At 43.7% G+C, this 24,258-nt stretch overlaps 1 protein-coding gene and 1 pseudogene across 1 annotated transcript in view; both read right to left on the bottom strand.

Moving 5' to 3' along the window:
* CHN2 (chimerin 2) overlaps positions 1 to 24,258 on the bottom strand; it is a 299,632-nt gene that overhangs the window by 126,035 nt on the left and 149,339 nt on the right. The window contains exons 2-3 of the mRNA XM_042921140.1: positions 19,973 to 20,011; positions 10,009 to 10,064 (exon numbers count right to left, since the gene is read on the bottom strand). Coding sequence (XP_042777074.1) covers positions 10,009 to 10,064; positions 19,973 to 20,011 — 95 coding nt within the window. The remainder of the gene's footprint in view (positions 1 to 10,008; positions 10,065 to 19,972; positions 20,012 to 24,258) is intronic.
* On the bottom strand, positions 5,787 to 5,991 carry LOC122214726 (annotated as a pseudogene).

Raw genomic sequence — 24,258 nt, 5'->3', positions numbered from 1 at the left:
CTTTAATTTCCTGCTTATGGAGCGTGCCCTCTTTTCTAACAGGCTCCCATTTCTTGACGGGGAAAAAAGTGGCCATGAGAAAGCTGGTAAAAGAGTACCTGCTTATTGTCTCTGCCTTGGCCTTGTCTATCAATTTACACGTGTTAAATATGAAGGCCAAAACGTTTCTTAAAATGGCTCAGGATCAAATTCATCCCAAATAACAGGACTCAAATTCCCTCTTTTTTGCTAACATCTGTATAGTGCTCGGGAGATGGTAGAAATTAAAGACCAATTCTTCCCATATATGAATGCCAGACACTGTTAAGGGCTTTGTATCTATTAACTCACTCTTCAAGTTACTTTTGGTGTAAGACCAAGGGTTGACAAATGTTTCCTGGCAAGGCTAGATGGTAAGTACTTTAGGCGTTGAGGACCATCTAGTCTCAGTTTCAAGTACTCAACTAGTCATGGAAGCATGAAAGTTGCCATAGACAATATGGAAAGGAATGAGCATTGCTGTGTTCTATTAAAACTTTATTTACCAAAACAGTCGACAGGCTATTGTTTGCTAATACCAATGCTACACTAACAAATTAACATTCTTTAAACTCCATTCTTCAAACTCGGTGTCAGAACAACTTACAGTTAGCTCAAAACTCCGAGCTTGCCAGTGGCTCAAAGGCCTTTTTGTTTAATGGTGGGTCAGATCATCTCTTTGTATTTGTGCCCTTCCAACTCTTCTGTACTGGGAAGAGAGAATCATTAATTTTTAATCTATGAGAGACTGATGCCAACTTAAAATCAAAAAGAGCTAAGGCAGAAAATGGTTCAATTATTCAGTTAAACAACTCAGAAGACTAAAACACTAAGGGGTCTGATCTGCGTCCCTGAATTGAAAGGTATTGCTGAAGCATCGTTAAGCATGGTCTTTGAGAAGTCATGGAACCCTGAGGGCTACAGCAAGAGCAAAGGGACAGACCAGAAAAGTGTAATTACAGACTTGGTCGAAATACTCAGGGAGATGTGAGAACGATTCATCGAACAATCGATGTGTCATCACCTAGAAGGACACAAGGTGCTGGATGGCAACCAATATGCCTTTGTTCAGCTCCACCAAGGCTCTTCAATTTCCTTCCACAGTGAACGGGGAGATGACACTGACTATGTAAATAAGGAGGAGGGAAGAGATACCACCACTAAAGTAAAGCTTGCTATTCTGTCCAACAAGACAGGGGGATGCTGTGTATTTAGAGCCAATGTCAAGTGAGACTATGATTTGTTAAAGAACACAGCCAAAGGTGATTGATTACCAATGGCTCAGCGTCAGCCTGGAAACGATGAGGGGAGTGGTAGATTGAGGCAAGGAGGTGGAGCCAGGAGAGTACCAGTGCTGGACTGACTTTCATTAGCAAATTAGTCATCTACAAACCCGAATTGAGAAATGCTCATTAGGCACACAGATAATCCACTGAATGGAGAGACTACTGTCTTGGGATACAGAAACAGAATAATATAATTCAAAGTATTCCTGACATAATGATAATGGATTTGGTATTTTTATTAACGCAAATGGCCATTAAAAGAAAGAGCACATTATCAAAGATGTGTGCATATTCCTCAAGATAAGGAAAACATCTAAAAAAGAGCTGGAACTCATAATAGTACGTACCGAATATGAACACACATGAATATGAAGCATCTTAGAATGGGACTTAAATATTTTTAAAATTTTTTAACGTTTAGTTTTTGAGAGACAGAGAGAGACAGAGCATGAGCAGGGGAGGAGCAGAGAAAGAGGGAGACACAGAATCCAAAGCAAGCTCCAGGCTCCGAGCTGTCAGCATAGAACCCAATGTGGGGCTTGAACCCACAAACCGTGAGATCATGACCTGAGCTGAAGCCGGGTGCTTAGCTGACTGAGTCACCCAGGGCTTCTAAATATTTTTGCCTGTAATACAAACCTAATAGTAAGAAGTATAACAAACCGGGCAGTGGGGTGGGAATAGGAAAGCAGGCTAAATTAAGTACTTGACCATACTCATACAAGAATTCATATTTGGCCTCTGCAACATTCCAGGTACAGAAAAGCTAGACATAGCAAAGAAAGGCAAAAGCAAAATATTTTTAAAGGGTGGGAAATAACATCCAGGAGGAAGTACATCCGGATGAAAAACAGAAGGCTACGGGGTGACTTGGCATCTACTTCGAAGTTCATGAAGAGTCTAGCACAGTGCAAGCCAAACAGGAAGCATCATGAGGGGACAGGCATCCTGAGGCTTCTATCTTAGAGTGCAGGGAAGGGAGGAGGACAAAGAAATCAGAGGGAAGGAGAACACTCACACTCGAGCGTGTGTCAAGACGACATCAGCGTTCGTTAAAACACAGATTGCTTGGCCCTATCTTCAAGTTTGTGATTCAGCCAGTCTGGGGTGGGCCAGGGAATCCGCACTTCTGAAAGTTCCCAGGGGATGCTGGAGCCACTGGTCCTGGGACCACAGTGGCGAATCACCGGCTTAGAAGCCCAGTCCTAGGTTTGGTCTGGGTTTGATTCAGACTCTGTCCCTCCTGCGCTGTTTGTCTCATTTCCTCTTGTAAAGTGAGAGAGGGTAACAATCCCCACGGGACTGCTGTGAGGCATAACATGGGTAAAACTCGAACCCAGTGCTCCGGGCACAGCAGGCACTCCGAGTGTGTTCCTTCTATCGCTTGCAATGAAAAGACGGACAAGAAGTAAATAAATGGGCAACATCATTGAGGGCGGACCTTTTAAAATAGGGATGGTCTGAAACCATACCACCCACATTTTTCTGACGGCAAGGAGAGTCAAGGTTACAGACCTGTTTTCAAACGTCTCACTGCTTGGCCAGCCGGGCCACACTCCCTGAGGAGATTAGGCTTGCCCAGGGCGAAGTGTGGCTTCACTTTTCTCAGCATTATTTCTCAGTTAACATTTAACCAGGTGAGTAAATGCAAAGCTTGTCTGTAAAACCTTACTGGGGCACTCAGTGCTTTGTACCCGCTCTCCTCGGATAACCCTGGCCACAACTGAACTCTTGCGGGACCTGACCTCTGAGTCACAAAGCAGGCACACTGGGCACCAGCTACTGAGGAGGCGAGACATCTACTTCCTGTTCGGGTGTGTAAGGTTGGCCCTACGAAATCCAGCACTTTGGCATAACCACTCTGCTGCAGTCTGGCCCGCCCCCCTCCCACCTCTCATCAACGAGTGACGTATCTTGGGTTCTTACGGCTGTCACGGATTAGGTAAGGGTAACAGAGCATGTGTTGTACCCCATGACGCTATCGGCGTCGTTAAAACACAGATTGCTTGGCCCTATCTTCTGTTTTCCTAAAAACAACTAATTACACAAGGTCGTCTCAAGTAATTGCATTAAGGAATCCACACATTCAAGTTTGACTCTCAGAAATAAAAATCACCCGGAGAGATCAAGGGCGCTTCTCAAGAAATGCTACTTTATTATCAATCACTGTTTAATCTCCCCTTTACCTTCCTTGTTTGGTTTTAAGAAGAGACCTTCCGCCTTTGCCTCAATTTATGCTTCGGCATAGATAACTGTTCTTTGATGGCTCTCTCTAGTCCAGCCCACCTGTCCTCTTGGCTCGGAGCCCCTGAGCCTCTGCATTCTGTAGCAGGAGTCCCTTATCCTCTGTTCGTGATATCACCTTGCAAATGACTAAATATTTATAGGTCCAAACATGCAGGGTCTGCAATACATTAGAAGCAGTTCAAAGTAGTCTAAAGAGAGTGACTTCTTTTTTGGAGGGTTATGTATTTTGGTAGATGGCAGTGCTTGTCAATAAGAACTTTAAAAAAAAAAAAAAGCTCCAAATTTTTGGTTGTGTATTTAGAAAAAATAAAACTCACCTATCTAAAATTTTTTCTAACTTTTTTTTTTTAATATTTTATTTATTTTTGAGACAGAGCATGAGCAGGGGCAGGGCGGAGAGAGAGAGGGAGACACAGAATCTGAAGGAGGCTCCAGACTCTGAGCCCTCAGCACAGAGCCTGACGCGGGGCTTGAAATCATCAATTGCGAGATCATCAACCTGAAATCATCAACTGCGACCTGAGCTGAAGTCGGACGTTCAACCAGCTGCACCACCCAGGCGCCCCTAACATTGGTTTTATTAAAAAGCTTTGCCCCTTTACTGCAGTAGGTCGGTCTATAACCAAAGCAAGTCAAACTCAAGATGGAATCATATCAAGAAAAGAGCCTGACTGCATTACAGAGTGAACTAAAAGCTTAGGAGAAATAAGGATGAGAAATGCCCTTTATTCTAGGTTGCGTCAATATGAAGGGGAAAAAAAGGAGACCAATGGAGAAAGTCTAGGATGAGAAGAACAGAAATATTTCTTACCAGGGAAGAAACAGCTTTCTGATCACTACACATTAAGCCAATTAAAAGGTAATGGGATTGATTTTTGTTTGTGGCTTGTAGAATCAATCTCATTATGTTAGAGACGTACCTTGTCTAAATGTCTTGAGTCAGTAGAGTTTTAATGTTCCCCCAAATACACATATGTTTAAAAACATTTATTTTCAATGAGTAAAATAAGAAAAGGGGGAGGATTGTAGAATAGTAGAAAACCTCCTGAGTTTACTTTAAATCAGATTCTAAATGGACTTAGTTGAGAATGACATGGTCAATCAATATGGCTTGTTAAGATCTTCCAGATACGACTAAGACAAGATAAATGCCTCAAGCTACAAGACTATAAGACTGTAAAGCCCAGGTATGGTGAATCAAAATTTTAAAAGCATAATGAGAAAGTGAAATGCTTTTGTAGACTGAAAAGAACAATTTTGACAAATAAAGGTACAAGCAAGTAAAATGGGCAGATATTTAGGGACACCCCAAACTAGAGAAAACGGGGCATTTAAAGTGATATTTACAAAGTGAATACAATTCACTAGCAGGTAAAATCAGGTGTTATCGCAATTTGAGCTTGGTCATTATCATCTATACTTGGCCGATCAAGGAAAAAAGCTGGTTCTGGTCATGAATGCTAGAAACCTCAGTTCTACAACTCACTTTTGCATTAAAAAAAAAAAACAAAAACCAAGAAACTTCCCAAAATATATTATTCTACAGCAAGAGAGAGAGAAAGTAAAGCTGCATAGAAGGGAGAACAATTTGAAGTAATAGTACGCAGTTTTATTTCCCTTTTTGGAAATTGCTTTTTATGATTCCATACTCACGCCAGCAATTTCAAAAAGACAAATGACACCAAATCACTTAGTCACAAAAGGATTTCTACTTATTGTATATTCTTTAGGTAATTCTAGCAGAGCTTGACTTTAAACTAGTCATGCAAGTAAATCTTGACGTTTTGGCCTTTTGGAAAGGCCAAAAGAAATTTAGAATATTCCAGGAAAAAAGAATATTAGTCTGTGTTTAAGAACCTTAACATCTGCCAAAAGCCCAAGTCACTACCCTAATAACAGCATTGGGTAAATCTGATATGCTATTAGTAATAGTTTGAGAATTCTAAATTCCGTATGTTAGTGGTCTCCATTTTTTCCCCACCATTTTACCATATATTTACTGATTGCCCACTGCAGCTTGGCGCTGGCTTCAATGCTAGGGAAGTCCACGCAATTAAGACCAATGAACTCTCTGGAGCATGTATTTTCCTGGAGGGAGACGTAGAAGTGACAAGCAGACAAGGACAAGAGAAAGCATATTAGATAGCGTATCAAGGGCTACAAACAAAATAAACAGGGTGATACGACCAAGGAGATCTGATGGTTGGGGCGGTCCCTTTTTTTTTTTTTTTTTTAACCACTCAGCCTGTGTCCTCTCCCTCTTACTCCCCCAAAGGAGGAGAAGAACAATCACCAATGGCAATAAGCAGTTGCCGAAGCAACACCTAGAGCCACCTTCACGAAGCTCAGGAGAGAACACTGCAATGGAGAGGTGCTAATTTTCACGGGGTTCGGGGAAGGCTTCTGTTATTAGCTGAACTCTGATCTGAAACCTGGACATGCAGAGAACACTGGAAAATTCCAGGCAAAGGGCGGATCTGAAGATCCTGTAGTTGCAATGTTGCGGTTGGCTTGATGGAGGGGAGCAGAGGCTAGCCGGGAGGCAGGGCAGTGCGCTCCGAGGAGAATGGTGTAGGCCGGGAGGTGACCCGTACAGGAGCCCCACCATGGCCCACAGGCATAGCAAGGAGTCATGCTTTCATTTTAAGAGCGACAGGAAGCCACTGAAGCTGTTTGATTTATATTTAATAATTATGATCTGGGCTCCTGTTTGGTGAATGGAGAGAGAGAGAGAGAGAGAGAGAGAGAGAGATGAGGGTGGGAAGAGAGGAGTCTAGGTCTTGGCGGGGGAGAGGGGTCAGTTCTCTTTTGAATGTTAGACTACAGGTAGCCGGTGGGACATCTCCTTGAGGAGGTCAAGCAGACAGATGGAACAAGGTGTTTGGGGCCCAGGGAGAAGTCTTAGTTAGAGGTACACATTTGGGAGTCAACATTCACAGTTCCTTCCTGACCACCCAGGCACCTATTTGGTAATCAATGAACTGCTTTCAAAATGACCGATAGATAAAGGAGGGAAAGGGTGAGAGAATTTTGCATACAAGAAGATGTTTTGAATCTCCTGGCAAGGAACACTCAGGAAATGTTAGTAGAGGGCCAAGTGCGGTGGCTACTCGATAAATACGAATTCACAGCGATGAATCTCGAGAAAGCAGGGAACCGTCATTTCCCTCGCTGCTTACACCCTCTGTTCCTCATCCTCAGTATCTTTTCTCCTGGTGGTTTTGAATTCCTGATCCAGGCATCTTGCTTTGTTCTTGATCCCTGTCTTTTGGACTCTCCCATGCAGAGAACACGGTCATCACTCCGACTCTGTCCCTAATGACTGTGTCCAAACCTCTTCTTCACAGGTTTCTGAATCTGCCTTGAATCGGGAACACTGAGTACTTATTATGTGCCAAGCCCTATTCTAGACACTTACCACATATATCCCGTTTATAGCACCTTGCCAAGTAGATATTGGCCCCTGGAGTAGAGTAGACCTTCATCTCCCTGAGGAAGTAAGTGCGTGACTCTAGTTAAGTAGTCAGAAAGTGGCACAGCACGAATCCAAAGCAAGGCCAGCTGATTCGGTAGCTGGGCTCCTCTGCCTGCATTCCCAAGGCTCCCTGGATTTTGCCTGCTGAATCCCGTGGTCCCCTCGACTCATCTAGGTCCCCAGCAAAGTCTGTTAGGGGGCTGGTATCTGTTGACGGCCAGCAAGCGTACAAGTCACGCTGGCCTGTGTCTTTACCCTTGAGCAACAGTGTTCCGTATCTGCGTGACTACAGACCCCGCCGGTGCTCTCACGTAAGTCCTCATCGTATTCAGCGGGACGAGCCTAACCTGAGAGGAGCCCCTGGCCCGGGAGGATACGAGCCACCAGAGAGACAAAAGAAATGGGGTACGCTGGAGTAACACAGCGGGGCAGGCTTGCCGGGGACATGGTGGCTGGGAGCAGACAGGCTGAAGACTAAGAAGGAGGGCGGCTGGACTGTATATAGAAGGAAAACGTGGCCTCTTAATAGCTGGCTAAGGGGTGAGAGGGCAAAGACAAAAAAATCGTAACTCACGGTTCAAAAGAAATAGCCCTTACGGCGTTAGGTAAATGTGCTAATAAAGCGTCAGTCTCTCTGGCCGCATACTCTAACTGAAGGCTTTCTGACTTCATTAGGCATGTCCCCTGAGCATGCAGGTGCGGCACGGGCCAAAGAGACATTTGCTCACACACTGCCTGTAGCAGAGGCAGCGGTTTCACAGCATCCAAGAAGAGGCCGTGCCTTCACCTGAAGGAGGCCACGTCCCAGGATGCCAAGCAACGTGGGCAGGAACGATCTGCAACTCCTGTCGCACCGGAGGACCAAGGGAGCTGAAGCCGCTCCAGTTGGCACTGTCCCTCCAAGCAGCACCTGCTCCTCCAGCAACACGCGACCCTTTACCGCCGGACACCTGGCTGGCTGCACGGGCCCCATGCTGCCTGCCGAGGAAACGGAGCTGATGAATATCCATTTCAGGCGAGGTTTCGTGGTAGAAATGGGATGTGGAATTTCTAGAGGCAAGCAAGCTATGAGTCCAGCATCAACCAGGTAAGTTATTAATGAATTAAACTGACAAAGGTCAGAAGGTGAAAAGTTGGTTCAAAAGACAGACGAGAGGACAAAAAAAAAATAAAAAAGCCACGCATGCGCTATGTTCTTGAGTGACAGCACACGGTGATGGCTTGTGGCACACAGCTCTGCTTTGCCAAGAGGTCTGTGGCATTGCCTCCTGACGCAAGTGCAACATTAAAGAGATTTGTGGATCCTTCAGACCCCGCTGGACGTCTGAAGAGTTTCAGCTGAATCCTAGGAAGAGCTGTGAAGCTAATCTGAATCTACCCATCTCCACTGCTAACGTTGCACCTGGCTTAGAGGACAAATGACACGGCTCCAAAGATTTTGAGAAGCAAAGAAGTGCTCTGCCTCTCACACATGCACCCACACATGCACCCACACATGTGCGTACATATGCAGAGGCAAAATAGATCTTTAATTACACACATCATGATTTTGTTCTCTTCTGATATGACATGCCAAGTATCAATAGCCAAGTTCTTTGCTGTCCCAACACCTAGATCAAAGTCAGAACACACTGGGCTTTCCATATATATCTGTTGAATAAATGAACAAATGAGCATTTACAATCTCTTTAGATTTTAAGTTCTGGTACGCAACTTTGCCTAGAGACTTCTTCTCGATACCCCTAGGAAAAGTCCTTAGTTGTGTTCTAATTTTACAAAGCATTCTTTTCATGGAGACGTCTGAATCCCTCTAGCTCCCTGCACGGGCTATGATTTTTCTGCTGGAGAAAGTAGGATCGGAGGAATTTGTAATAGTTTGTGTCTTACTTGTCTCCCCAGACACTCTATGCCAAGCATCCCATTAAACATTTTGTACTTACCCTATTCCTTTCTTATTCCTTATCTTATTCTCCTTTATTGTTGAACAACAAAAGGACAAAAGTCATCAGGGTCGGTGACAGGACACAATCGGTTGATGAATTTCAGTATCCAACAGAAGTAAAATTTCATGTAGAAACATTTATTAACTAGTGATAAGTCAGCTCTGGGTGTGGATATCTATGGACCGAAGTCTTTGAGACAGGTTCAAAACCAGATCCCGTCAGTCTTGTAGCCAGAAAGCACTGATGTTCAAGGATGAATCTCAAGGGTGTTGGAATGGGAGCCTTTTCCTCCCGATAAGGCATATGGGACACTTTAAGTGACATCTGCTACTGTATATTTAATCTAAGTCATACTATCAAAAATAAGCAAAGACCCACGGACTTTTGGGTGAAGGGTATTAGTTTGACTATTACAGAAACTGGTGCCAGTATAAAACTAGGAAATAGAACCTTCGCCCTGCCTTTCAATCTTGCTGGCATCCCAGACGATAAGAGAAGTGAAGGAGGCCTGGCGATAGTTCTCTGGGCTGTGAGCATTTTTATGAGTTGATACATTTTTAAGCTTATCTCCAAGAATAAAAACAGTCACTTTTCTTGTAGGGACTTTTTTTTAACGTCAAGTAAATGTGACAGAGCATAAAGGTTTGTTAAATATGAGTGTTGAGGGGACCTAGATATTTATTATTCTCTGTGTTTTCTCTGTTGGAAGCATTCCATAATAAAAAAAAAAAAAGATAAAAGAATCCAAACAGCAAGGAAAACACCAAAACACACGTCTTGGGGGTTTTAAAAATGGAGGCTTAATTTGCCTCTGCAATGGTTAAAAACACAAGACCTCTGATTTCAAATTAGTTTGTGAATATTTTTCAAAGAACACCCGATTTCAAAATATAGATTACTTAGGTGTTAAATTTGGTGATGCTTTAACAAACAGTAATGTAAATCAACTCCCAGGAAACCGGAAAGCCCTCCTATGTCAACATAGTGCTGACAATTCATCATATTTAACAAGGTGTGTTGGAAATAGCTAAGTACTGACCTCCCCAGGACAAATGATCCTCTTGGGACGAGGGGCCTCTTGCTGTAACTGATATACTGCCAAAAAAAAAAAAAAAAGATAATTATAATTAGAAAACTACAACACATACCAAAATGTCTTCAAATAGTTCCACCTAAGTATATCTCAAGAACTGCAAATATTTCAAACAAAAAATAAAACAAAAAGGATACAGGCACATTTTTAGACTGAATAAAGTCAGATCATTTATATGGAAATGAGTTACCATGGATGTAAACTGGCAAAATTGATTTTTTTATTCTTTTACAAGGCCAATTTAGTTTCATAATTGTTACTGGCATTGTTCATTTTATGGCTTTCTTGGAAGGTAGGAGTAAAATTCTTCTATTTTAAGAATGGAATTCTACTTTTGAGTATCTAAGCAGTAAGATCACATAATAGGATTCCTGATTTTCCATGATGTCTCCTGACACATCGGGGAAGGACTGACATTAGCAGAGGAGTGTTATTCTCTGAAATGTCACAGATATGTACAAAGACACCACTGATTCTGTGAGTGGGTAAAACCCCAAGTCCTTTCTCTTTTCATGAGTGCCATTCTTGGCCCACCCATCACCAGGGATTCTCATCTACATGACTAATTCCCACCCATTGTCATTTCTCTTTCTTGGGTCCCTCAATATCTTAAGAAATAGTAACCCTCTTATATCTTGCTTCAAAGACAGCCTTTCAGGCTTGGGTGTGGAGGAAAGCAGGTTTGTATATAAAAATAAAATTTGTCAGCCTATTATCCATGATTTTTCTGATTACAGTGAGTGATTTTCTGCTGTTCAGCTAGTCCGGTTATTTTTCTTGGAAGGAAACTATCCCAGGTGCCTGGGCGGCTCAATTAGTTAAGTATTAGACCCTTGATTTCGACTCGGGTCATGATGTCGTGGCTCATTAGATCAAGTCCTGCATCGTCCTCTGCACCGACAGCTCAGAGACTGTTTGGGATATTCTCTCTCTCTCTCTCTCTCTGCCCTTCCCCGACTTGTGCACTCTCTCTTGCTCTCTCTCTCTCTAAAATAAACAAACATTAAAAAAAAAAGACAAAAGAAAAAAAGACGGAAACTACCCTCTGCAGGTACCTGTAAGCTCTACCTCTTTGAAAGCCAAGCTGAGAATCTTGCAAAAGGAAGAATTAATTTTAGACCATATAAATGTATGAAAAGTTACAATTCAGTCACGTAAACTATTTCTAGAAAATGTAGTAAGATAAGCAAAAATTTCTGATCTATTCTTAGGTCTAAAAATAAAAAAAGAAATTTTAACTGAGATGCAGATGGTCATGTGGAAACAGCGATGGAGATGATGGGATGTATTCTGTAATTATGGCTTCTCAATGCCTGCAGCTCAACGTGGTTATTTTCTTACCTAATTAAGTGTAGACTGCCCAGCTTTTGCACAAAGAAGGAACTATCTAACCCTCGTATAGACGTTTTAACGTGCCACGTTGCCAAGCTGACTTGCCCAGGCTAATGACAATGCCTGTGTCACTTAAGGACAACTGTACCCATGTATGGCAGATAGAGACAGAGAAGGCCTCTCGTCAAAGAGAAAACACGAGGAAGAATTGGCCAAAGATACACAAATAATTGTGGACGTTCCACTGACCATCCCAGTAATGCCCATGCTCTCCTTAAATCATGGGAGAGGCTGCGTGGAATCCTTTATACCTCTTGAATCACCCCCAATACCTACTACCTGGTTTCCAACAGTGCTGCTATTAATGAGTGTAACGGGACCCAAAAGGGCCAGTTCCTAAAATCACGGAGTGATAGACCCAAGGGGAATCGCAGAAGCTCCATCCAGAGAAGCCTGCCCCCTCCTCTCTTCTCATTGCCAATGCCTCTTGAAGCCAACAGTTATACGTGGCAGTACGGCTGGCTGCCCACCATTTTTAATGCCTCGTTTGGAGGTGACAAAGGAAGTATACATGTTGTAAGACAGGAGCATTTGTTGCTAAGTGTGCCTTTGTAATTCATATCAGCAAATATTTGAACATCTGCTATAGGCCATATACCACAGTCACCATTATATGGAGGCTTTTATGATAAATGGAGAGAAAGGGAGAAGGGAAGGGAACCAGCATATCGAGTGCCTATCATGTGCCAGGGACAATATTTTATTGAATCTTCAGGAGAAATCAGAAAAAAGAATGCTGCATTATTATCATTCTTATTTTTAAGATGAGGGAACAAGCACAGGACAGTTAAATATTTGCCCTGGGGCATCAGGCTATCCTTTTGAGTCCAGAGCCCTGCTTGTTTTTCTATGCCTCAGGGCCTTTGCACTTGCTACACCTTCCACCTGGCTTGCTCTTTCCCAGGGTACCCAAATGGCACCCTCTCTCCCTTCTCTTGAGTTTTAAAGATTTAAACTCAATCTTTAAAAAAAATTTTTTTTAAATGTTGAGAGATAGAGAGAGAGGGTGTGAGCAGGGGAGGGGCAGAGAGGGAGGGAGACACAGAATCCGAAGCAGGCTCCAGGCTCCAAGCTGTCAGCACAGAGCGTGACATGGGGTTCGAACTCACGTACCGCGAGATCATGACCTGAGCCGAAGTTGGACGCTTAACTGAGCCACCCAGGCGCCCCCACATAAAGCTAAATCTTAAAGGTCACGCTAAGGATCATGGATATTCTTCTGTCTGAAAGGGGGTGACGGCTACATTTTTTGAGCAGGGAGAGGACATGATCTGGTCTGTTTCAGCATAATAAGGATAAGACTATCCAGAAGATACAAGTTGCCAAATTAGGGACACCTACTATGTGCCAGACACCTTATCTACATCTTCCCATTTAATCTTCCCAACAAACTTCCAAGGTAACTAGTACCCTTACTGAGAAGGTAGTGGAGATGCCAAGCTTTGAAGAAGCCCCAGGTCACACAGAGAATATGACGACATTGAGATTTAAAGCCCGATTTCCAGATCCCAAGGTTTGGGATTTTTCAGCCTCGCCAGTAGTTCCCTAAAGCAGGAGGTGGAGAGGGCCTGAGCACTGGCAATGCTCACTGACATTCTGGGGAAAAGCCCCCCCAGTTTGCTTTTCTTTTTTTTCTTTTTTTTTTTATTTAAAAAAAAATTTTTTTTAACGTTTATTTATTTTTGAGACAGAGAGAGACACAGCATGAACGGGGGAGGGGCAGAGAGAGAGGGAAACACAGAATTGGAAGCAGGCTTCAGGCTCTCAGCCATCAGCCCAGAGCCCTACGCGGGGCTCAAACTCGCGGACCGCGAGATCGTGACCTGAGCTGAAGTCGGACGCTTAACCGACTGAGCCACCCAGGCGCCCCTGTTTTTCTTTTATAAAAGCTCTTTGGAGACTCTAATACCTAGCCATGAGTGGGGCCACTGCCCTTTGCCTCACTGAAAGGAGGATCAGAGGAGGCTGCCTTGGAGGCAGGGAATCCAGAGAGAACAGTATTTTAGTCGTACCTAAAGGAGATCGTGAAAATGTGCATTAAGACAACCCTCTGGTGGGAAGTCAGACAAGAAGGTAAATGGATTGCAGAGGAGAACTGACAGCGCTTAATGATACACTGAATGGAGGGAAGGACCTTGAAACCAGGAGAGATTGAGACGCCATTAACACTCACAGAGGATACAGGTGAAGGAACATTCCAGACAGGGTAAAGTCGGTCGCTGTGCCCTCTAAGGACCCTTTGAGGTTTAGTAAAGAGCAATGCGATCGTTCACCAATCTCAAAACCAGGAGCAGTCTGAGCCAGGGGCAACTTTGAGGGAGTCCCTGCAAAACCCTCAAGCCAGGAACACCGGGTCTTTTTCCTGGTCCTCGGGCAGCACACATCACTGACCGATCGCTGTTTCTCAGTGAGCAGGTCTCAGGAACCGATCTGTTCGGTGCTGTTCCAAGCAACAAAAGTTGGCAAATAGGCACAGAAGCCTGTTTCCCATCTGGATAATGTGTCTCTATAAAGATAATGAGATGACGACCAACAGCAATGGTAGCGCTATAAAAAAATGGGCCCTAAATCCTATCTTAGCTTCGAGCAGGGGTTTCAGGCGCTCGTTTTCAAGGTTAGCTACAACCAAACAACCATCCGTGAAGAAGAAAAAAAACCTCTGAGGCATATTTAGTACAAACTGGAACATGTCACATCATCTGAAAGTGTCACTTCTTGGATCTTTTTTGTTGTTGTTCAACAAACACATTTCACAAGCAAAACACGATAACGTATGTCACTTCTTGGGTGGTTCTGTGGGCTAGGAGGTGATACGATGGAACTTGCTGCTATAGCAATGTTCCAAATATGTTCTAGGCACTCCCCGGCCCTCGGCACTCTACAGGACCTCAGAGAATTCTTTGCACTGGAGCCAGCTGTTCGGCAGGGGGCATGGCCACTGGGGTCCATGGAGGTGGAGAAGAGGAGTCCTTGCTTCCCAAGCAACGTGAAGCACATCGAGAAATCCAGGACTCACTGAAAGAATGTTTTACCTTTTCTTCAATAAGAAAAGTGGGTTCATTCTCTAACAGTAATCACCCCACTTGTTGGGGATCCCACGGGAAGGCCTGTGGCCTGGGTGACACTGAAGCCCTGTCCACACCCATTGGCTCCTTACAGACCCTGCAGGAATGGCCTCTTAACAGCTTCTTCTTTATTGAGAGGGCATGAAGACCCAGGAGGCCAAGCCAGCCATTTGCTTGTGACATTGAGCCAGGGCCACCCTGCTCACCGCCCATGTCCTTCCCATTCTTCATGGGAAAAACTCATGGGTGCGAGTGAGAAAACAGCAGGTGTTTCAGAGGTCGTCTTGGCTTAACCTCACCTCCAACCTGCCTCACTGGCAGAATGTCCAGACTTAATGTGGACCGAGCTCTTTTCTTGTCTAATGGCACAGTGAGAGACCCGGGGATGAGGCTATGTAGCCTCATGATGAGAGGGTCTCAGGTGTAAGTGTGAAAAAGAAAAAAACGACGGGGTATGATAAATTGCAGATTTCCCCCACCAACTCTTCTGATTCAGAAATCTGGGGGTTAGGGCTGAGGATTGTTATTCTAAATATTCTCCCCAGGCAATTCTGATGCAGGGGGTCAGGGGGTCAGGGTTTTGAGGTTCTCAACTCCTCTTTAGGAAAACAGGCACAAGCTGTGACTGTTTGACCTACCGCCCAGGGGGGTCTCCTGGGAGAGCTGTCGGCACCAGAATCTGCTGCCTAATTGGCACTTGGCCTCTTAGAAAAGAAAGTCTCTCAGAGTATACTCAGGGAGATGGACTTGTGAACTTGTCTGCTTAGGGCATACAGTTCATGTGGCTCTGGCTTAAAGATTAGAACGTGGCTTCATTGTTATTTTTTTAAGTGCACTTAAAGATAGCTTTTTTTTTTTTTTTTTTTTTTTTTACGAAAATGGAAACCAACGCTTTCTTGATGACTTCGTCAATGCTTTGTTTTGGGGTCTGATCGTGAATATCAAGGACTAGCTGCAGATACATGATACTTTGGGACAAGATTATTCTTGTCCCAAGACAAGCCCAGTTAAGTGGTAGCATTAGGTTCCGAGAAAGGGAGGGGAGCGGAGAATTCAGGTAGTTAAGGAAAATCATGTGACATCACGGTTCTGACTCAAGACCCAGGCTGATCGATTCTGCTGGCCTCACAACTCGAAGCAGTGTTTGGCTTAAAGCAAAGACTTAATATGGATTGGCTGAATGAGTGATACATGAATGAATGCACAATCTACTTTAAATAAAATATGGAGGGAGCTGATTTCTAAGGTTCCTATTCCTCTAAATTTCTAAGCCAGACATTTGTGGTTGCCTTCCCCACATCCATTTCCATCTTCTCCATTCTAACAGTCCTCCAAATTTTCTAGTTATGTGGATTACAGAGGGTTGGTCCCTGACTGGTTCAGGTCAGCAGCATATTCAACTCTTTGACCGTAATGATGGAGTTGAGAATGGGTAACAGGTTGGTTGAGAATGAGCAGGTCGGTCAGGGCTGAGACTCGGTCCTAAGTCTTTGCTAAAGGTATCCGGAAAGTAAACTGTCTGCCTGCTGCTCTTGAATAAGGGAGGTAGTCCTGATGCTGTTGGTAGCTATCTGGGATCACAAAGGGAGAGCCTCCTAATAGTGATGCCCAACCTGAAAAGCAGAGCCAAGAAACGAAGAGATACACAACTGCATATGTCGCTTGAGCTGCCGGAATAAGTCCCTGGACCTTTTGCTTAAGTCATTGAATGTGATGGAGTGGAATATTCTGTTACCTCCATCCAAGAGCATCGCAATTAGCATTAAAACTTAGAAATCAGGGCACCTGGGTGGCTCAGTCGGTTGAGCATCTGACTTCGGCTCAGGTCATGATCTCGTGGTTTGTGAGTTCGAGCCCCGCATTGGGCTCTGGGCTGACAGCTCAGAGCCTGGAGCCTGCTCCGGAGTCTGTGTCTCCCTCTCCCTCTGCCCCTCCCCCGCTTGCGCGCTGTCTCTCTCCTTCTCAAAAATAAATAAACATTTAAAAAAGAAACTTAGAAATCACTTTTTAAAGTGTGTTATTATCAGGTAAGCTAATTTTCTTTTAGGCATAATGTCATAATGGGGACTAATGCCTCATGATAAGAATCTGATACCAAATAAGTCAAAATTAATGTCCCATAATCATCAATAAAAGATAAGACATACCTATATACTTCTACACCAATTAAAAATCACATTTTTAGAACCACGTCTTATAACATGGCAAAAATGTACTGCCTTCAGTAAATAGAGGAGCAACTTAAAAGTACCAAAAGTCACTAGAGTTAAAAAAAAAAAAAAAGTGTGCGTGATGGGAAAATGTGCATTCCATAAATGCTATGCTAATGAGCTTGACATCAATACCTAAAATTATCTTTCAAAGGGCTGTTTGTGAACATTTCACAGAAAAGGCCTCGGTGGTTCCTCAGGTTCAAAATGGATTTAACAACAGGTTATTTAAAACCAAGCAAATTTCATGCTCTGGAATTTTTTGGACTTTCAGATCAGGAAAATGCTACAGGTTTAGCATATTTGAATTTTTTTTAAGTAGACTCCAGGCCCAGCATGGAGTCCAATGTGGGGCTTGAACTCATGACCCTGAGATCAAGATCTGAACAGAGATCAAGACCCAGACACTTAACCAACGAAGTCATCCGGCCGCCCCTGGCATATGTGGATTTTAAGAAGGATCTCGTGAAGCCCTGCAAGGCCCTAAGATTCCTTTTCCGATTCATCCTTGAAGACTCATATACAAATTTAACCCCTCCTATACAGTCTTCTCTAATCTCAGGCCGTGGAAGAGGAGGATACTATGACTGAAGCCATTTGCATTTTAAGTTAATCGCTTTATATCTTCTCCCTTACAAGACCACACATTGGAGAAAAGTAGGGGTCACAAGGTAGTCATTGTTGATTCCTAAACCTTGTTCTCTGACACGCAAAAGGTCTTGCCTGCATGTTTGCTGAAAGACCGTATGAGTGGATAGTAGTCTTGGGAATAAGATAGAGTAGCATGAGCTTGGGGATAATACGGTCGGTGAGCTTAGGAGTGGCCCAGCACCCAAACTCAAATAATTTATGGGTCCAGGACAGCCAAAAGAGTTCTTGCTCAGTGATGCTCTGGATAGATTCAGGCAGTGTGGTTCTGATGATGTCGACGGCACATCTGGTGGCATCACTCCCCTCGGTTTTAGAGTTACACATCACTAGAGGCCCTCAAATAGAGCCGGGATGACTATCGGTTGGGCGTAATAAAGAGCAATTTCATATATGCCATTAGGTTTGTATTAAACGGCCTCAGCTATCCCTTCTGTGTCGAAAGTTGTATGATTTCAGAGCAAATGAAAAAAAAAAAAAAGCACGACTTTGGTGAGACCCCCAAACCAGACTCAAAACCGACACACTAGGGTGAAATTGATAGTGTAAACATATCATTAGCAACGTGTTTTCCACCTTCCTTAGGACTCAGAAGCACTTTTAAGAGATATATTGGGTGGCCCAAGGCCTCTTAGCAAAAGGCGAAATGAATTTGAGCCAATGCCATCGTTTTGCTCCCGTAAAGCTCTCTGCGGTGACATTCGCTCAACAAATATTTATCGGCTAGTTAATGTATGCCAGGCTGTGTGCAAAGCGGTGTGCAAAGCACAGTAAGTCATGGAACACCCAGCGCCTCTCACTATAGATATTTTGTTGATTTACTGTCAGAGTTCTTCACACTCCATTAGGAAACAAACAAACAAAAACATCCAATTACTAAGTCATTAGCGCTGCCTTTTAAAATAGAAGATCAGAGTGCAGAACATTAGACTGGAAGGGCCCTTGGAGACCCGGCACAGCCCCTTTATTTCACAGATGGAAGAACAGACTCATGTAATAAAGAATGAGGTGCCTCTATATATGCTGACATGGAAAGATAAAAACAAGGTATTTGTGAAGTGAAACAAGCAAGCTGAAGGACACCAAGTACAGCATAAGCGCCATTTTTCTCAAAAGGGAACAACAGCAAAAATGTCTTAACGTTAGCCGTGTGTATTTTGAACACTTGGAAGGATACGGTTTCCAAAACTGACCGAGGTCAGCTCCTGGGAAGCAGGAAAGAGACACGGAATCCGGGGTGGGGCTGGCTTGTCAATTAGGAAAAAATTCACGCTCAACCTTGTGTATTTTGTAATGTTTGTCTCTTACGCAGCTGTGTATTGCTTCTGTAACAGAGAGAGAGAGATACAGGCATGTGCGTATATGCGTGTGTGCATGTATACTTAGGTAGAACATTTTGAGTGGAAGGAAAACAATCGTGAAAACTTGCAGGCTGGGGTCAGACTTGCTTCTGGGTTCCACCCTGAATGCCAGTCCGATGTGCTCAGAGATGGAGAACATATGCTAAGTTACTGAACCTCCCTGAGCTGTGGTTTCCTTGCATGTGAAACAGGATAATAATGGCAGCCATCGCTTAGGGCTGTGGTGAGAATGTGAGAGTTCAGGCACACAGCTGGCACAGTGGCCAGCACAGGGCAGCTCTCACGGGTGGTAGAAACAACGGTGGCATCGATAACGATGATAATAATTATTCTTATGATTGCTGTGCAGAATCAGAGCCCGAACAAGGACATGTGTCCCCGGGCTGTCGGCACGGTGGGTTTCCAACCGAGCACATGCCTCCCCTCGCTTGCTGGAGAATCACTTAGGCAGATGATACTAAGGAAAGAGAAAATAAGAGAAAATGAACTCAATGTGATGACAACTGCCTGCCTTCATGAAGGGAACTGAACTGTTGACTGATGACCAGATATGACCTCTGTTTCAAAGGCATCACCTGTAGTGCCCAAACAGTTCTTTGCCATCTGTTACTATTCTTTGCGGTAAATGTCATAACATACTACAACTATAGGATGATCAGCGAAGAATGTACTTCATGGAAGTCAACACATTCATCCTTGCTGAGCAAGTCTGCAAAAAGGGAAAGGAAAGGGGCTCAGTCGGTTGGGCGTCCGACTTCGGCTCAAGTCATGATCTCGTGGTCCATGAGGTCAAGCCCCGCATCGGGATCTGTGCTGACAGCTCAGAGCCTGAAGCCTGTTTCAGATGCTGTGTCTCCCTCTCTCTTTCTCTCTCTCTCTGCCTCTCCCCAACTCATGCTCTGTCTCTGAGAAATGAATAAACCTTAAAAAAAATGTGAAAAAAAAAAAAAAGAGGAAAGGAAAGCCCCAACCCAAAAGGTGGGGAGTCAGAATGTATATCTCTTTTTTTCTAAGCATTCCTGAAGTAGGTCACAGGCAGCCTGCTCTTGAGGGTCCTGGCCACGGGAGAGGGCTGTGCAGTTCACCGTGACTTCTTCCTTAGCGGAAAAAGCAAGATTTGGGTTTTCAGTACTGTAATGCAGGACGGCTCGTGTTCATTAAATCAAAGGCAAGAATTGTTCAAAAGGCAGGCCTACTGAAGACATCTGAAGAGATTCTCATTTCAAATACTCACAGTACGATTTCCATATTGGAGGCTGGTATTCTTCAGCATCTAGAATAAAAAAGGGAAAAAAAATCAATCTGTCAGCCTGAACGTCAAACTGTCAACATGTGTCTCCTTCGGAGGAACAACAGTCTGTCAGCAGTACTTGCATTCTGGTCCCAGGGGGCCCTCTCTGCTCATTTATGGGACAGTTCCAGCCATGAGGGAGGAAATGTACATGGCAACCCTTGTGGACCCAACAGCACTCTCTTTAGATCACTTACCATGACAGAAATCAATTGCTTAACCATTTTCATAGAGCCCAGTAAATCAAAAAAGATTTTTAAAGCAATTAACTTGATTGTACCCTCCAGTAATCCTCTCAAAGAGTATTTACTTAACTTGGCATAATAAACATATAATTTATCTCACAGTTTCCCATCAGACCTTTAGCCCATTTATTAAGACTTGAGGGCAAGACGTAAAGGGGCAAGTATGTAATATTAAATCTGGGAAGTTGTGCAACTCAACCAACTGAACTCCTAAAATGACTGGGTCTGACAGCAGAGACACTGATGATTCAATTGGAATCGCATTATCTCCTTGAATTTATTCCAGTGTGTGACTTAGGAAATTTCTAGAACACCTCTCAGCAATCAGAAGTGTCAGCGTGAAAGAGTTACAATAAAATGGAGAGGATGAAATTGTTATTCATCAATCTAGAAAACAGACAATGGGAGAAAAATCTGCTTGTTCAGTCGATTCAACAATCCCAGTGCTGACAGCTGAATTTATAATTGTGATGGAGTTATTACAGCCTTCCTGAGCATGTAGCTAAGGCCTTGGTTAAACATTGGTAACTTAAGCAGCCAGAGGGGAGAATCCTTTCCCTCAAATCACAGAACACTGAGCTGGAGGGAACATTAAGAGTCCTCGAATTCGGCACCTTTTACGAGGAAAGTGTTCTTGTCATCCTGCACCCCCAAGGTATCACACAGCCATCCTCCCACTGCCCTTGTCCTTATGCTACTGTCACCAACGAGTTTCATGCCAAGGACCAGAAATTCTCTAACCTCATGCGTGGAGATAGTTTGAGAATTTTTCCTGAGAAACAAATACGCTATTTATATAAAAACTAACTCAAGAGTGGTGAACTTCCCCAAATCCTACTTAATTACAGTTGTGTAGCTTAAATTAAATTCTTTCACAATTAATGTCTTGCTCTCTGGGGCCCACCTGATCACAGAGGCAACTAAATGCCTCTGAATGTAGTTTTCATTCACATAAATCTGTACTGTTAGGCCCACATTGCCAGGAACCTATCTATGAATAATCAGCCACGTAAGTGCACACACAAATACAGTGTATTAATAACGGTTTGTGTTCTTATTCAAACTTAGTTTGCCGATAAAAGTGACATTCTTAATAGTTTTGCCAAAGTAGAACAATATCTTAGAATAGTGAGCTTTTAACCCAAACAAGCCACTAATTTCACTCTCTATATGACAGAAACCAATTTTAATGAATTAAATTGTATTAAATTAATTCAATTTAATTAAGTTTCCATGAATTAAATTGTAAGGGGTATTTGTTTATAAAAAGCACCCAAATAAAATAAATCAAGTTGCTGAGTTTACAATAAAACAGAAACATCCATACAATGCCACCTCACCAGAAAAGCCAGGTCCTGTATGTTAAAATGTTGAGGGCATTTTCAAAAATATTTTTCAAAGATACACACACACACACACACACACACACACACACACACACACACGAGACTGCATAAAGAGCGTTGAATCCTCACCACTAGATCACCAGAGTGACCAGATCGCATAGAAATGTAAATCTCCGAGATGTCATCTACAACGAAGCTCTGACGTCTTACTCTTCTGGATGAGATTTGTTCTCTGAGGCGAGAGCACAATCCCCAGACCAAGAAGTGGTCAAGAATGTTCAGTGCCTAGAGTGCCAGTCTTTGCCTATTAAGGGAAGGTCCCCAAAGAGAAGGAATCTCCTTTACGCAGGTTTGAAGGATAGCTCAGATGCTCTCCTTGGGTCTCCTACGGTCTTCTTGACTGAAGTCAAAAGCTTAGACTCAAGGATCCCTCCCTGTCCATCAATCTGGCTGTTTCGTGAAAAACCCAGAATTTTGTTTCATCTGAAACACTGACTCCCAACTTGATAACTTTCGCTGAGGCTGCCCTGCCTGCTACAGAAACAGTCTACCCCTTGCCAGTTGTTCGCGTCAGCAGTATTATGGAGAAGTGAAGAAGGCCCCCTAACAGAGACCGGAGATCACAATACACCCCTGCTGGACATTCTGCAGTGTCTTCCTTCTGCATTTGGAATAAGAGATACAAACCTCTTGCTGTGGCCTTCAAGGTCTTGGGTCAGCTGGTGCCTGTCCACCTCTTTGACATCTCTGCAGACATTTTGCCCTTCTCCGCTCCCCCAGAAAGGCTAACTTTCTCTCTGTTCCTAGAGCAAGCCATGCTCTTCCGAGCCCCCAGCCACTGCTCTTGTGGATGGTCCACATAAAATGCTTTCCGATACATCTTTGCATGGCTGACTTCCTCCATTATGTAGGGCTTGGCTCACAGGTCACCTCCCGGGGGCCTCCCCTGACAATCTTGTGTAAAGTAACCTACCCCTAGCTCTCGGCACTCTCCTTCATCGCATTTATTGCCCCCTGAAATTATTTATCGATTTGTTGGCTTGTTATTACTGGGCTCATCCCACGAATAGCCCAACTCCATATAAGCAGGAACTTCATTCACTGGTGCATCTCCAGGCCTGAGAAGGGTGCCTGGCATGTAACACATATGCAAAAAGCCTGTGTGACGTACGAGAAGCCTCAAGGTTCAGATTTTACCTCCCACAACGACTGGCTGAATAACTTGAATCGGGTTACTTCAATTCTTTAAGCCTCCCAATACTCATCGCTGTAAAAGAGAAGTCAAAGTGCCTACCTCATAACCTATCTCTTAGGGTCACTGTGGGAACTGAATGAGACCCCCCCATCTCAAGTTCTTGGGACAGCGCCTGGCAAATAGCAAGTTCTTGATGTAGGTCCACTGATGTTGTCATTGTTACACTGCCCTGTCCCGGTTCTTCCCAGGCTGTCTTCTGTCCCTTGACCCCAGCCATGGCCATCTCTAGTCTTGCCCCTGGATCTGGAGCCTGTAATTAAGTTCCAGTGCTGTTGTCATGGAAGGTTTTTCTTTCCCATTAAAGAATTCAAAGTGAGAGGCCATTTGTCATGCTTCGGTGGAACAACTATAATTACCTTGGTCTTAGAGACATGTTTCAGAAACCACTAAAGCACACTGTTAGGAAACCTTGGTTAAGAGACAAGGCACAAAATATTTTTAATACGTTGAAACAAATCTTTAGCGGCCTCCAACGCTGCTCCACCAACTTGCACATTCGCCCCAGTTTCAAACAATATTTCTCAAAGCTCTACTTTACTCTGGGATAGCCTGACACTTTTTTTTTTTTTTTCAAACCGGGAATAGGTTTTCTAGGTCATTTAGTTCACCCTCCTCATTTGCCAGATGAGGAAAATGAAACGCAGAATGATTAAGTGGCTTTCTCAAGGTCATACAAGGAGTGGAGGCCAAGGTGGGATGAGAGCAGGAAACTCTGTCTTCCAGGCTTCGAACACATCAGTCATCCTTGCCAGGCAGCCCACCCTCATTTGCATGTATTGAGTCCAGAAAAAAAACATGCCGTGCATCAAGTTTGCTACTTCAATTCTTGTGAATCTGGAAAGACGTAATAAAGCAGGGAAAAGGAAAAAAAATAGCCATATGAAGGACTGACATCAAGCCAAAGGGCGGGCAGTATTTCATCTGTGTACCTGACCCCATCGAAGAGTTACAGTGCAGGAGGTGGAAGGTCCTGGAAGTACTGACAACATAAAGCCTAAGGCTTTGGGAAAGTGTATTACTTTGTGAAACATTTTCGAGAAATGGGCATGATGCAGAAGGAAGGGAGAGGAAGTAGAAGAGAAGAAGCTTCATGTTTAAGGTAAAAAAAATAAACTATCGCTGAATCCAAAAGACAGGTGTATGCTTTTGGAAAAGAACAATGAATTTATAAGGGTCAAAGAGACGTAGGAAATATATTGCTTAAAATACTGACTAATAGGTATCCCAACTCCTGGACCCAGCAATTCTACCCGTGGGGATTTAGCCTGGGGAAGTAAATGAGCACACATACAAAGATGAATATATGAACGAGGTTTTCATTGCTGTTTTGTGTACAACAGTGGATCCAAAAGCCCAGAAAGAAGGAAGTGGTTAGGTAAATTA

Source organism: Panthera leo, chromosome A2 (genome assembly GCF_018350215.1).
Source record: "Panthera leo isolate Ple1 chromosome A2, P.leo_Ple1_pat1.1, whole genome shotgun sequence".
Classification (NCBI taxonomy): domain Eukaryota; kingdom Metazoa; phylum Chordata; class Mammalia; order Carnivora; family Felidae; genus Panthera; species Panthera leo.
The sequence above is the reverse complement of the archived record's forward strand: the minus strand, read 5'-3'. Positions and strand labels throughout refer to the sequence as shown.